The sequence below is a fragment of the Choloepus didactylus genome, chromosome 9 (assembly GCF_015220235.1).
Source record: "Choloepus didactylus isolate mChoDid1 chromosome 9, mChoDid1.pri, whole genome shotgun sequence".
NCBI classification, from domain to species: Eukaryota; Metazoa; Chordata; class Mammalia; order Pilosa; family Megalonychidae; genus Choloepus; species Choloepus didactylus.
In genome coordinates, this window is record NC_051315.1 from 77,008,753 (window position 1) to 77,023,532 (window position 14,780).

General features: G+C 33.9%; 1 protein-coding gene across 2 annotated transcripts in view; it reads left to right on the plus strand.

Moving 5' to 3' along the window:
• The window catches only part of ITGAV (integrin subunit alpha V), a 115,826-nt gene that overhangs the window by 79,419 nt on the left and 21,627 nt on the right, over positions 1–14,780 (plus strand). For both annotated transcript variants that reach the window (XM_037849112.1, XM_037849110.1), the window contains exons 15-18: positions 891–998; positions 2,631–2,689; positions 4,838–4,992; positions 7,511–7,648. In XM_037849112.1, coding sequence (XP_037705040.1) covers positions 891–998; positions 2,631–2,689; positions 4,838–4,992; positions 7,511–7,648 — 460 coding nt within the window. The remainder of the gene's footprint in view (positions 1–890; positions 999–2,630; positions 2,690–4,837; positions 4,993–7,510; positions 7,649–14,780) is intronic.

Below are 14,780 nucleotides of genomic sequence, written 5' to 3' on the forward strand. Positions count from 1 at the left end.
TGCAAATATCTGTTTGAGCCCCTGTTTTCATTAATTTTGGGTATGTACCTACTAGAGAGATTGCCGTGTCATTTGGTATTTCTATACTTAGCGTTCTGAGGAACCGCCAAACTGTCTTTCACAGCAGCTGTACCATTTTACATTCCTACCAGCAAGGAATGAATGTCCTTATTTCTCCATATCCTCTCCAACAATAGTGATTTGCATCGTTGTTTTTTTTAATAGTAGCCATTCTAGTGGAGTGGATGTGAAATGGTATCTCAGTGTGGTTTTGATATGCATTTCACTAATAGCTAATGTTGTTGAGCATCTTTTCATGTGTTTTTTAGCCATTTGTATTTCCTCTTTGGCAAAATGTCTTTTGAAGTCTTTTGCCCATTTTTTTATAATTGGGTGGTTTGTCTTTTTATTGTTGGGTTATAGGATTTCTTTATAATCTATTCTGGATATTAAACTCTTATTGGATTTGTGGTTTCCAGATATTTCCTCCTATTCTGTAGGTTATTTTACTTTCACGATGAAGTCCTTGGATGCACAAAGTTTTAAATTTTGATAAGATCCCATTTATCTATATACTCTTTTGTTGCTTGTGCTTTTGGTGTAAAGTCTAGAAAACATTGCCTAACACAAGGTCCTGAACATAATTCCCTACATTTTCTTCTAGGAGTTTTATGGTTCTGTTTCTTCTATTTAGGCCTTTTATCCATTTTGAGTTAATTTTTGTATATGCTGTGGGATAGGGGTATTTCTGTGTTCTATGTTATTGTAAACAATGCTTTCATAGACATTACACTGTATATGCACTTAACATGGTCCTAAAAATGCTCGGATCAATCTAACATTTTTTTAAATAACTTTTTTCCGTTTTTTTTGTTTTGCTTTTCAACCAGGGCCAGACCAGTCGTCACCATAAATGCTGGTCTTGACGTATACCCGAGCATATTAAATCAAGAAAATAAAACCTGCATACTACCTGGCACAGCTCTCAAAGTTTCCTGGTAAGGGCATTTGCTTGATAATAGTTATCCTTGTAATTATTGGTATAATGATCATAAAAACAACTGAAAATTAGTATTGAAAATGAGAGAGGGGGTCTAAAATATTCCTGAAGTAGCTAACACTCTATGTTCATGTCATAGATGACAGTCATTTTAGAAGGCTCCAGAAATCTATAAACTAATATAAAATTAATTTTTAAAAAATTATGTGTGCTTTATGAATATATTCAGAAAGAAGGAACTAAGATCTCAAAATTCATATTTATATTTAATTTTAAACAGGTACATGGGCATTTTAATTTTAAAAGATTTCTTCTTTTTCTGATGTAATATCTGAATGGCTAGGTATGAAAAAAATTGTTTTGCGCAAATGTATTTGTCTTCTACTTATCCCTTTACTAGTGTCTAAAGAAAAATATTAATATTTTTTCAGAAGTTCAGTGCCTGAATTCTTCTCTAGTCCAGGGTTTGTCAAGTGTCTCATTCTTACGCTACTTTCATGATTTTTGATGTATTTCCATTCTACCAATATTTTTATCATCTTAAGATTTTTTTCCTTTATATTTACCTGCTTTTTTTTCTTAAAATATTTTAAAGTAAAATGGAGAAACCAGAATTTTCTGATACGTGTAGAAATAAACATAAAACTAATAAAATAGAATCTTGACCCCAAAACTATTAAAATCACCTTATGTGCCCCACTTTGGGAAATACTGCTCAAGTTCTTTGCTACATGAAGAAACCAGAGAGAATGAACATACAGATGAAGATTAGAATGATTGAAAGCTAGGAAATTTTTACTTCAAGAGAGCTAGTGAGAAAATATTTTTCCTGATTTTTCTTAGAATTATTGTAGCTATTAAAATCATTTTTCAAAATTTGTAATTCCATTGGATTATGTTAAAAATTCAGTAATGTTTGCTCTTCATTTTGCAATTGGCAGAGGAATTGTTTTCAAGATTTTGGCTTTAACTTTTATATCCTTTCTTACTTTCATTCACCCTGCAATTTGTAAATTGCTAATGATAGGCTTATAATTATGCTAATAATTCAAAGGCTTCAAAATGCATTAGCCAAATAGTTTTCAAACATTTTTGACCATGGCATATACTAAGAAATACATTTTTAAAATCAGAACCCAGTAAACATGTAATTGAAACAAAAGCTTCATGAAATCATACTTACCTTTGATACTTACCTTAAGTCAATTTTATTTTATTTTTTAAATGCTGGATACAACTGGTTTAACTGATTTTATGACCTGTTCATAAATTGTGAAAAATACTCCTCTAGTGGAGTTTGCTTATTAAAGGAACCTTCTGTGGGTCCTTTTATTAAATGAGACATTATTTCTGTCATTTCTCTCATTTAGATTTAGAGAAGGTTAGAACATTCTTTTCCTTTTCTTCTTTTTCCTTATTGAGGTACCATGAAAGGTAATATGCTTAAGGTGCTGAAGGATAAGCTAGCTTGTGCGGTAGATTTTCATGTTTTAAGAATAATGTTAAACCATGAAGAAAGATGTAAGGCTCCACAATGTAAATTATGGATTAGAAACATGAGATTTGGGTAGTATTAAAAATATATCTAAGCTGGATTACAGGAGTTACATACAGTTTTCATTTTTCACAGTTTTAATGTCAGGTTCTGCTTAAAGGCCAATGGCAAAGGAGCACTCCCCAGGAAACTTAGTAAGTTATACTATTGAAAATTTACTTTAAAATTATGTAAAATTTAAAAAATTGTTTTAGGATATTTGATTTGTTATTTAAATTGTTGTTATTTGAATGTTTATGTTTAAAGACATTAGAACCCAATCACTTTCCTGGTTTGGAAACTCTTAAGCCAATTCAGAAACAATACATTTATTTATTGACGTGAGCAGAATGGTCCACTGAGTGGTAAACATTTAGCCTTCAGAAAGTTGGGCAGTTCTGGAGGAAATCAGTGTCGTTGCTTATAAGCAGATGATCTGCTGAGAAGTTTTTTTGTGTGTTTCCCCAATAATCTCAGGCATAGAGGTGGTTCAGGAACTGTGGGACAAAGAGGAGTATTAACCACTAAATTTAAGCCACACGGAAAACTCCAGATCTGCTCTTCCTATCCTAAAAGTGGTGTATATAACTCTGAGAGCACGGTGGAGTGAAATAAGAATCGGTGATATAGTAGATAATGACAAGTGCTGAGGAGCAATAATAAAGCCAAGGAAGAGGAATAAAGTATTTGGGTGTATGTTTATTGTGAAAGTAGCCAGTCAAGGTCTCTTTGGGGAGATAAGCTTTTCATTGAAGACCTGAAGGAAATGAGGGAGGTAGCAGATGTCTGAGAGAGTATTTTGTGCATGGGGAATTGCACTTTAAAGAGGAGCATGCTTAATTTCCTTGAGAAAGATCAAGGAGGGCAGTGTGGTTGGGTAGAACCTAATTGGATTGCAAGTGTTCTGGTTTGCTAATGCTGCCGGAATGCAAAACACCAGAAATGGACTGGCTTTTATAAAAGGGGGTTTATTTGGTTACACAGTTACAGTCTTAAGGCCATAAAGTGTCCAAGGTAATGCATCGACAATCGAGTACCTTCACTAGAGGATGGCCAGTGGCATCCGGAAACCTCTGTTAGCTGGGAAGGCACATGGCTGGTGTCTGCTCCATAGTTCTGGTTTCAAAATGACTTTCTCCTAGGATGTTCCTCTCTAGGCCACAGCTCTTCAAAATGTCACTCTCAGTTGCTCTTGGGGCATTTATCCTCTCTTAGCTTCTCCAGAGCATGTCTGTTTTCAACGGCCATCTTCAAACTGTCTCTCATCTGCAGCTCCTCTCTCAGCTCCGGTGCGTTCTTCAAAGTGTCCCTCTTGGCTGTAGCAAGTTCACTCTTTCAGTCTAAGCTTATATAGTGCTCCAGTAAACTAATCAAGGCCCATGCTGAATGGGCAGGGCCATACCTCCATGGTAACTATCCAGTCAGAGTTATCACCCACAGTTGGGTGGGTCGCATCTCCATGGAAGCACTCAAAGAATTCCAAAATCTAATCAACACTAATATATCTGCCCACACAAGATTGCATCAAAGATAATGGCGTTTTGGGGGACATAATACATTGAACTGGTACAGAAAGTAAACCATGATTTTCACTTAAATTTGGAACAAAGTTCAGCATTTAGAGAAACCTTGGTCTTAAAGGTCTATATTAGCTCTTTTGAAGAAACTGCTTCAAGAAGAGCTGAATCTTAGAAGACAGTAGTCCTAACAGCTATGCTTCAAACTATTGGCTGCATATTCATTTTAAGATGATTCTTGGCCCATTAAACAAATATATATATATATTTGGTTACTTGCTTCATAAGGGATATGTTTACCTGATAGTTTGATGTGGTAGCTTCATTGGAAGCAGAAGTTGCAAGTAATGCAAATTGTTCATTCATCATAATATTTATGTAATGGTGTGGGTGCGTGTTAATAAATATTTCTTAATTACAGTCAGAAGAGTCTTAATGTAGCATTGATAGTGATGGTCTTAATTCACATATATTTTGTGTTCTGAGCTTCTTTTTGGCTTAAAATTTTTAAAAAAATGTTCTCTCTGATAGTTTTACCACCATTATTATCTGCTGTCTGGAATTAATATATGACATTCCTTTGGGGATAGTTGGATTAAAATTAATTATTAAATATTTATTCAGAATGAATGCATTGTTGACTTCTCTATAGTATATGAGATATTTTATTAGATGCAAATTAGTCCTTCAGAAACAAATATCTCTGTTTACATAAAACCTTAGAATTCTAAGTCAGATGGCTGTCTGTGAAGAATATGTTGGCTATATATTCTTTGATTTGTATAGACTTCCAGGTGGAGCTTCTTTTGGATAAACTCAAGCAAAAGGGAGCAATTCGGCGGGCACTGTTTTTCCATAACAGGTCTCCAAGTTACTCCAAGAACATGACAATTTCAAGGGAAGGACAGATGCAGTGTGAGGAACTGAGAGCATATCTGCGGGTAATAGATAACGTTTCTGCTTCTTTATCTTTTTTTTGTGTGGTCATCAATTGTTTTCTTTTTCCTCCAAGTTTTTGCTTTCTGCAAAGTTTTTAGTGTTATATTAAAAGGAAAAACAGAAAAGTAGACTTGAGGAAACTGCAGTTTTTAGTGTCAAATCTAAGTAATGGACTTCTACTCCTTGCAGATATTCTGAGTAGCCTTTCCACAACAATAAATTGAATAATTTATTCAATTGAATAGATTTAAATACAGAATTTAAATTGAATAAATTACTGATAGACATATTTTTAAAATATTGCTGAATTCTCAAGAAAGTAAAGGAAAGCCTCAGGGTCAAAAAATAACCAATCCACCAAAAAATTCCAGTGGCTAAATCTGAATTGTGAGTTGTAAGCAAATGTGCAAGTCAATGTTGCTAGCAAGGAGTGGAGGCTAGGGGAGAGTGAGCGCTGATTGTGGACCACCAGTGTTGGGATTTTGATGCATGTGGGGACTTCTGCAAGCCAGGAATCTGAACCTGAGACACCTGCATTTATCCTAGACACTTGAATGACACTAAAATGTTTCTGGGACAGAGGTGCACCATGAATCCAAGAGCAAATAGAAGGTCTCTCTGGAGGGAGAAAGCCTTTATGGGCCCATGATTTCCCCAGGTTAAGTTCATTCAAATATGAATACATAAAAACAAGCACCAAACCCAAGAGGAAAAAGCACTAGAAGAAACAATAAGCAGATTTTTAGACCTGCAAAGGCTTGAGATACTGCTATTATCAGTTACAGAATATAAATGTGTAAAATGTTTAGATAAATTAAATAATGGATGGCATTTTTAAAAAGACAAAAACAGTGAAGATTTAGAAGAAACAACAGAAATAAAAAGTTACATTTAATGGACATTTATAGAACCCTGCACTCAATAATTAGAGAATATAAAAATTGAACATGTATATATCAAAAGGAAGTCTATATAAATTTCAAAAACTTGGTTTCATATAGAACATGGTCTCTGATTGAAAGAATTTTTAGAAATAAATAATAAAAACAAACTGGGTTTTAAGAAATCCACTTTTAAATAACTTAAGGGTCAGAGAGATCATAATGGAAATTTACTCATAACTGAATAATACTGAAAATAATATATATGAAAATGCTTGGGATGTCACAAGCAGAATGTGAAGGTAAGTATATACTCTTAAATCCTTTAAAAAAAAACACAGAGACTGCAAATTAGTGAGCTAAATGTACAACTTAAATACTTCAAAAAGAATCAACAGAGTAAGCACAAAGAAAGTAGAAGGAAGGAGAAAATAAAGGTGAGAGCAGAAATTAATGAATTAAAAAACAAACAGTGCAGATTGGCAAAACCAAAATAATAAACTTTTTGAAAGGTTAAGAAGAAAAAAATAAAAAAGTGACAAAATTAGGGATTGAAAGGAACGTAACTACAGATAAGGAAGGTAGAGATTAAAATAGCAGAATGTTATTAATAACCTTGTAACAATAAGTTTGAAAACTTAGACAAAACAAATTCTTAGAAAAATATAAGTTAATGAAATGACCACAAGAAGACATAGGAAACTTGAATAATCCTGTAATTATTTTAAAAATGGAATTGGTAGTTAAAAGTCTTCACACCGAAGAAACACAGACCCAAATATCTCCAGGCTTTCAAGAACGAGACCTTCCGATATTGAACAAACTCTTCCAAATAATAGAAAAACAGGAAATATTTCTAATTCATTCTTTGAAGCTAGTTTAACCTTAAAACCTAGACCTGTCAAAGATAATACAAGAAGAGAATTTCATGCTAGTCTTACAGAAAGACAGAGATGTAAAATAACTACACAAAATATAAGCAAACTAATTCCTAGCAGTTTATTACAAAAAGATAAAATAAGACCAAATTGAGTTTATCCTAGAGCTAGGTTAACATTAAAAATCTAGAAATATAATTTACTACATGAGGTAGATTAAAGAAGAAACACCATAGCACTATCTTAAATACAGAAAAAGCTTTTGATTAAATTAGCTCTTTATAACTTAAACAAGAAGTAAAACAAAAAACTTAAATTTTGACTAGAAAGAAATACAATTTTACATTCAAAAGAATTCTGCCAATACCCATTAATTGGTCAAGATGCAAAGTAATGGGAGTGTGAATTGTTACGAAGACTTTGGCAAATAATCTTACAGTACTAAAACTTGGCATGATACCAAGTATAAGAAAAATCATTACAACTTTTTTTTTTTGATAGCAAAACATAGAAACAAAAAATCCCCAAACAGTCTAACTAACCATTGACAGGATGATGAGATAAATTGTGGTTTATATAATGAAATATTATGCAACTGTGAAAATTAATGAACCTCAACTACATGCAACAGCATGAGTGAATCTTAGAAACAAAATGTTGAACACAGAGCAAATCATGTAAGACTACATATGAGCTAATTTTTAAATAGCCAAAAAAAGAAAAGTAAAAATGAAATTAATTTGAAGCTTTTTTATTTCTAGGATGAATCTGAATTTAGAGACAAACTTACTCCAATTACTGTTTTTATGGATTATCGGTTAGATTATCGAACGGCTGCTGATGCAACAGGCTTGCAACCTATCCTTAACCAATTCACTCCTGCCAACATTAGTCGACAGGTACCATACTTTCTCATTTTATCTTTAATTTAATACTTCAGTCTTTTTTAAGGTCTTACAATTCAGTTTTAAATATCTATGATATTATTTTTACAGAGTTGTTAGGTTTTTAGTGACGGGCAGCACTAATCATAAAACTTGTTGGCTTTTAATTTATGTGTATTGTGACACAGATATGGATCTGTGCTAAATGAGATCTGTCCATGGAAATCCAGGAAGCAGAGAAAAGGTCTTAAATTTGAGCAGTAGTCAGTTTAAGTACTAATTTGCAAAGTCTTGTGATTCTACTTCAACGAAGTCAGAAGGGAAAGAATCTGAATTTTCAGGGCAGAGATATTTAAAGTTATACTTAGAGAGTGATATGTAGAGAAGGACAGAGTCATATTTCATATACATAAAACAATAAAGTAATTCAAGGAAAGCAACAAAGCATTTTAATATTTTGCTAAACAACTTTGATACCTATGTTATCTTTGATTTACATTTTTATTGTAAAAAAAGTGAATATACACACATACAATATACAGTACATAATTCTTTGATAAAACCAAATCAAGCAACATAAATTTTCATAAAGACCATATTATATTTTTAAAAAATCATATGTAAAACCTGTATGTTTAAATGTTTATCCTATTTTCTATTTTTCATTTATTTTTTATTACATGTTAATATTTTTAGATTAATTTTTCTGCTCTCATAGAATTATTTTCCCTAAATTTACATTGTCATATCTTTCCTTTCTAAGATCCCAATAGATCTTTTTTTTAATTGAGAAGACTAAATGGCAAATTAAAATAATTTTTAAAAATCATCTGAAATATTTGTATTTCAGCAGTTCATTTTTGAATACCATTTTGCACATTAATGATTACAGTATAGTTGCCATTTTTCTACTGTTAATTACTTTAAGACTTATAAAAAGTTCTGTGTTAACTCATATTCTTTATTTTTTATTTATATTTTGGACCGACTTTTAAAAAACTTAATTGTTTAAATTAAAAATTAGCTTAAAGTTAATTATTACTTTTTCCTTCTTATATTTTGATATATGGGTTGTGGTTATTTTCTCTTAATAGTTCTAGAATTTTTAGGAAATCTCTTGTTATTGTTAACATTACTTCTGATTAACTTACTCAGATCACCAATACCTTTAATACCATTTTTTTAAATGCATTTTTATTGAGATATATTCACATAACATATAATCCTTCAAAGTGTACAATCAGTTTTCATAGTTGTGCACTGATCACCATAATCAATCTTTGAACATTTTTGTTACTCCAAACAATAAAATAAAAATTAGAATAAAAAAGAACATCCATTCCCCTCCTTCCCCCATCATTCATTTACTTTTTTTCATACTCATTCATTGTTTTTTTAACTTTATCAAAAATTAAAAAAGAAATTCAAACAAAACCAAAACAAAAGAATAAGAAAAAACAGATAACCTAAAATAACTACATTGCTTCCAACATGTTCCTACCCTATCCCAAGAAAATAAACAAACTGTAACCCAACAAAGGAATAAGAAAATCAAGTAACCTAAAATAATTGCATTTCTGTGAACTTGTTCCTGCCATGCCTCCCAGAAATTAACAAACCATAGTCATTCCTGAGCATTCCAAGAACATTAAATTTACCTTCCATAACTTATCTGTTCTTATTAGATTATCATTCCCTCTTCACTATTTGCTGTCTATCGCTAGGTCTCATATTCTACAATATAAACTATTTATTTTACATTTTTCGCAGTGTTCACATTAGTGATGACATGCAATATTTCTCTTTTTGTGCCTGGCTTATTTCGCTCAGCATTATATCTTCAAGTTTCATCCATGTTATCATATGTTTCATGACATCGTTCCTTCTTACTGCCGCGTAGTATTCCATCGTGTGAATATACCACATTTTGTTTATCCACTCTTCTGCTGAAGGGTATTTGGGTTGTTTCCATCTCTTGGCAATTGTGAATATTGCTGCTCTGAACATCGGTGTGCAGATATCTGTTTGTGTCACTTCTTTCAGATCTTCCAAGTATATGCTGGGAAGCGCAATTGATGGATCGAAGGGTAACTCTGTATCTAGTTTCCTAAGGAACCGCCAGACTGTCTTCCAGAGTGGCTGTGCCATTGAATAGTCCCACCAACAATGAATGAGTTCCAATTTCTCAACATCCTCTCCAGCATTTGTAGTTTCCTGTTTGTTTAATGGCAGCCATTCTAATTGGTGTCAGATGGTCTTAATTTGCATCTCCCTAATAATTAGTCGAGCTGAACATTTTTTTCCTGTGTGTTTTGGCCATTTGTATTTCCTCTTCAGAGAACTGTCTTTTCATATCTTTTGCACATTTTATAATTGGGCTATCTGTACTATTGTCATTGAGTTGTAGGATTTCTTTGTATATGCAAGATATCAGTCTTTTGTCAGATACATGGTTTCCAAATATTTTTTCGCATTGAGTTGGCTGCCTGTTCACCTTTTTGACAAATTCCTTTGAGGTACAGAAACTTCTAAGCTCGAGGAGTTCCCATTTATCTAGTTTTTCTTTTGTTGCTTGTGCTTTGGCTGTAAGGTCTAGGAAGTGACCTCCCAATACAAGGTCTTGAAGATGTTTCCCTACATTACCTTCTAGGAGTTTTATGGTACTGTCTCTTATATTAAGGTCTTTAATCCATTTTGAGTTAATTTTTGTGTAGGGTGTGAGGTAGGGGTCTCTCATTTTGGATATGGATATCCTGCTCTCCCAGCCCCATTTGTTGAAAGTACTGTTATGTCCCACTTCAGTGGTTTTGGGGGCCTTATCAAAGATCAGTCAACCATAGATCTGGGAGCTATCTTGGAATTTTCAGTTTGATTCCATTGATCAATATGTCTGTCTTTGTGCCAGTACTATGCTGTTTTGACTACTGTGGCTTTATAATAAGCTTCAAAGTCAGAGAGTGTAAGTCCTCCCACTTTGTTTTTCTTTTTTAGAATGTATTCAGCAATTTGAGGTATCTTCCCTTCCAAATAAATTGATAACCAGCTTTTCCAAGTCTGCAAAGTAGGTTGTTGGAATTTTTATAGGAATTGCATTGAATCTGTAGATGAATTTGGGTGGAATTGACATCTTAATGATATTTAGCCTTCCTATCCATGAACAAGGAATATATTTCCGTCTTTTTAGGTCCCCTTCTTTTTCTTTTAGTAAAGTTATGTAGTTTTCTATATATAAGTCTTTTACCTCCTTCATTAAGTTTATTCCTAGGTACTTGATTTTTTAGTTGCTATTGAGAATGGTATCTTTTTCTTGAGTGTCTCTTCAGTTAGGTCATTTCTAATGTATAGGAACATTACTGACTTATGTGCATTAATTTTGTATCCTGCTACTTTGCTAAATTTATTAGCCCAAGTAGCTGTGATTTCTCAGGTTTTTCCAGATATAAGATCATATCTTCTGCAAATAATGATACTTTTAATTCTTCCTTTCCAATTTGGATGCCTTTTATTTCTTTGTCTTGCCAGATTGCTCTGGCTAGCACTACTAGTACAAGGTTGAATAACAGTGGTGACCGCAGGGCATCCTTGTCTCATTCCTGATCTTAGAGGGAAGGCTTTCAGTCTCTCACCATTGAGTACTATGCTGGCTGTGGGTTTTTCCTATATGCCCTTTATCATATTGAGGAGGTTTCCTTTAATTCCTACCTTTTGAAGTGTTTTTATCAAAAAAAAGTATGCTGGATTTTGTTGAATGCTTTTTCAGCATCTATTGAGATGACCATTTGATTTTTCCCTTTTGATTTGTTAATGTGTTATATTACATTGATTTTCTTATGTTGAACCATCTTTGCATGCCTGGGATGAATCCCACTTGGTCGTGGTGTATGATTTTTTTAATATGTCTTTGGATTCGATTTGCAAGTATTTTGTTGAGAATGTTTGCACCTATATTCATTAGGGAATTGGCCTCTAGGTTTCCTTTCTTGTAGCATCTTTACCTGGTTTTGGTATTAGAGTGATGTTAGCTTCATAAAATGAGTTAGGTAGTGTTCCATTTTCTTCAGTGTTTTAAAAGAGTTTAAGTAAGACTGGTGTCAGTTCTTTTTGGAAAGTTTGGTAGAATTCCCCTGTGAAGTCATCTGGCCCTGGGCATTTATTTGTGGGAAGCTTTTTGATGACTGATTGGATCTCTTAGCTAGTGATTGGTTGGCTGAGGTCTTCTATTTCTTCTCTGGTCAGTCTAGGTTGTTCATATGTTTCCAGGAAATTATCCATTTCCTTTACATTATCCAGTTTGTTGGCATACAGTTGTTCATAGTATCCTCTTGTAACTTCTTAAATTTCTTCGGGATCCACAGTAATGTTGCCTCTCTCATTTATTATTTTGTTTATTTGGGTATCCTCTCTTTTTGATTTTGTTAGTCTAGCTAAGGGCTTGTCAATCTTGTTGGTCTTCTCAAAGAACAAATTTTGGTGTTATTTATTCTCTCTATTGTTTTTTTTGTTCTCTATGTCAATTATTTCTGCTTTAATCCTTGTTATTTCTTTTCTTCTACTTGATTTAGGATTAGTTTGCTGTTCATTTTGTAGCTTCTTCGGTTGTTCCATTAGTTCTTTGATTTTAGCTCTTTCTTCCTTTTTAATGTATGCATTTAGAGATATAAAATTCCCCCTCAATACCGCCTTTGTTGCATCCCATAAGTTTTGATATGTTCTCATTTTCATTCGTTTTTATATATTTAGCAATTTCTCTTGCTATTTCTTCTTTAACCCACCGATTGTTTTGGAATGTGTTGTTTAACCTCCAGATATTTGTGAATTTTCTAAGTCTCTGATGGTTATTAACTTCTAATTGTATTCCATTGTGGTCAGAGAATGTGCTTTGAATAATTTCAATCTTTTCAAATTTATTGAGGCTTGTTTTATGTCCCAGCATATGATCTATTCTGGAGAAAGTTCTGTGAGCACTAGAGAAGAATGTGTATCTTGGTGATTTGGGATGTAATGTTCTATATGTATCTATTAATTCAAATTCATTTGTCAGATTGTTTAGGTTTTCAGTTTCCTTATTGGTCCCCTGTCTGGTTGATCTATCTGTTGGGAGAGATTGATGTATTGAGGTCTCCCATAATTATTGTGGAAACATCTATTGCCTCCTTAAGTTTTGCCAATGTTTGTCTCACATATTTTGGGGCACCTTCATTGGGTGCATAGACATGTATGATTGTTATGTCTTCTTGTTGAATTGGCCCTTTTATTAGTATATAGTGACCTTCTTTGTCTCTTATAACATCCTTGCATTTCAAGTCTTTTTTATCTGAGATTAATATTGCTACACCTGCTTTCTTTTGGCTGTAGATTGCATGGAGTATTTTTTTCCATCCTATCACTTTCAATTTCTTTGTTTCTCTGTGTCTAAGATGAGTCTCTTGTAAGGAACATACTGATGGTTCCTATTTTTTAATCCATTCTGCCAATGTATATGTTTTAATTGGAGAGTTTAATCTATTCACATTCAACATTATTACTGTCAAGGAATTTCTTGAATCCGCCATCCTATCCTTTGGTTTTTGTTTGTCAGATATATTTTTTCCCTCTCTCTTTATTTTCTTTAACGTACCCTTACTAAACCTCTCTAGTTCTGAACCCTTCTCCATACCTCTCTCTCATTTCTTTGTTTCTCTGCTGGTAGGGCTACTTTTATCTCTTGTAGGGCACAGGTCTTTTGTTAGCAAATTCTTTCAACATTTGTTTGTCTATGAAGATTTTAAGCTCTCCCTCAAATTTGAAGGAGAGTTTTGCTGGATAGAGAATTTTTGGTTGGCAGTTTATCTCTTTCAGAATTTTAAATATGTCATACCACTGCCTTCTCACCTCCATGGTGGCTGCTGAGTGGTCACTGCTTAGTCTTATGTTGTATCCCTTGTATGTGGTGAATTGCTTCTCTCTTGCTGCTTTCAGAACTTGCTCCTTCTTTTCAGCATTTGACAGTCTGATAAGAATATGTCTCGGAGTGGGTTTATTTGGATTTATTCTGTTTGGAGTTCATTGGGTGTCTGTGATTTGTGCATTTATGTTGTTTAGAAGGGCTGGGAAGTTTTCCCCAACAATTTCTTTGAATACTCTTCCAAGACTTTTACCCTTCCCTTCCTCTTCTGGAACACCAGTGATTCTTATATTTGTGCACTTTATGTTGTCCATCATATCCTTGCGATCCATTTCAAATTTTTCGATTTTTTTCTCCATTCTTTCTTTTGTACTTTCACTTTCAAGCCTGCACCCTTCCAGTTTGCTTATTCTTTCCTCGGCTTCTTCTAATCTAGTATTGTGTGTACCAAGAATCTTTTTAATTTTATCAAGAGTTTCTTTTATTTCCGTAAGATCTTCTATTTTTTTATTTACACTTGTAAATTCTTCTTAATGCTTTCTAGAGTCTTCTTCATGTCCTTTATATCCTGTTCCATGATCTTGTTGTTTGTGATTGCTTCATTGATTAATTGCTCCAAGTACTGTGTCTCCTCTGATTTTTTGAATTGGGTGTTCGGGTTTGGGTTATCCATATCTTCTGGCTTCTTCATATGCTTTAAAATTTTCCGTTGTTTTTGGCCTCTTGGCATTTTCTTATCTTGATAGGATTCTTTTAGGATATGCAGGCTTATTTGAACAATTATCTATAATTTTTCAGATTTACAGCTTGGTGGAGTGCACTTTCCCTGACTTACCAGCAGATGGCGCCCTCCAGCCACCTATTACCCTCAAGCCAGTTTTCCCCAACTTCGTGTGTGTGACCAATGGGGGTCCAGATCTTGTGGGGATCCAATCAGTGCATCAAATTTCTGTGTGCGGTTGGTGCAGCCAGCCCTGAAGGAGGGGGTGTGCAGGTAGGGAGGGAAGGTGTCTTTAAGACTCAAATCTCCCAGCCATTCCTGGAGACTTAAAGCTGTTGCACGAGTCCAACCCTGCAGCTCAGACTCTCCACAGTCTCTCTCTGCTGCAGGCCCACAAGTCCCTGGGATTTGTGTAGGGCCCTTGGGACTTCCGTGTGTGACCCCGTCTCCAAGCTATGCATTCTGCAGCCCTGCATGGAGGGAAGACTGCTCAATGTCACAGGTGAGCGGAATCCCCAAGGAAAGCTCCGGGCTGTAGCACC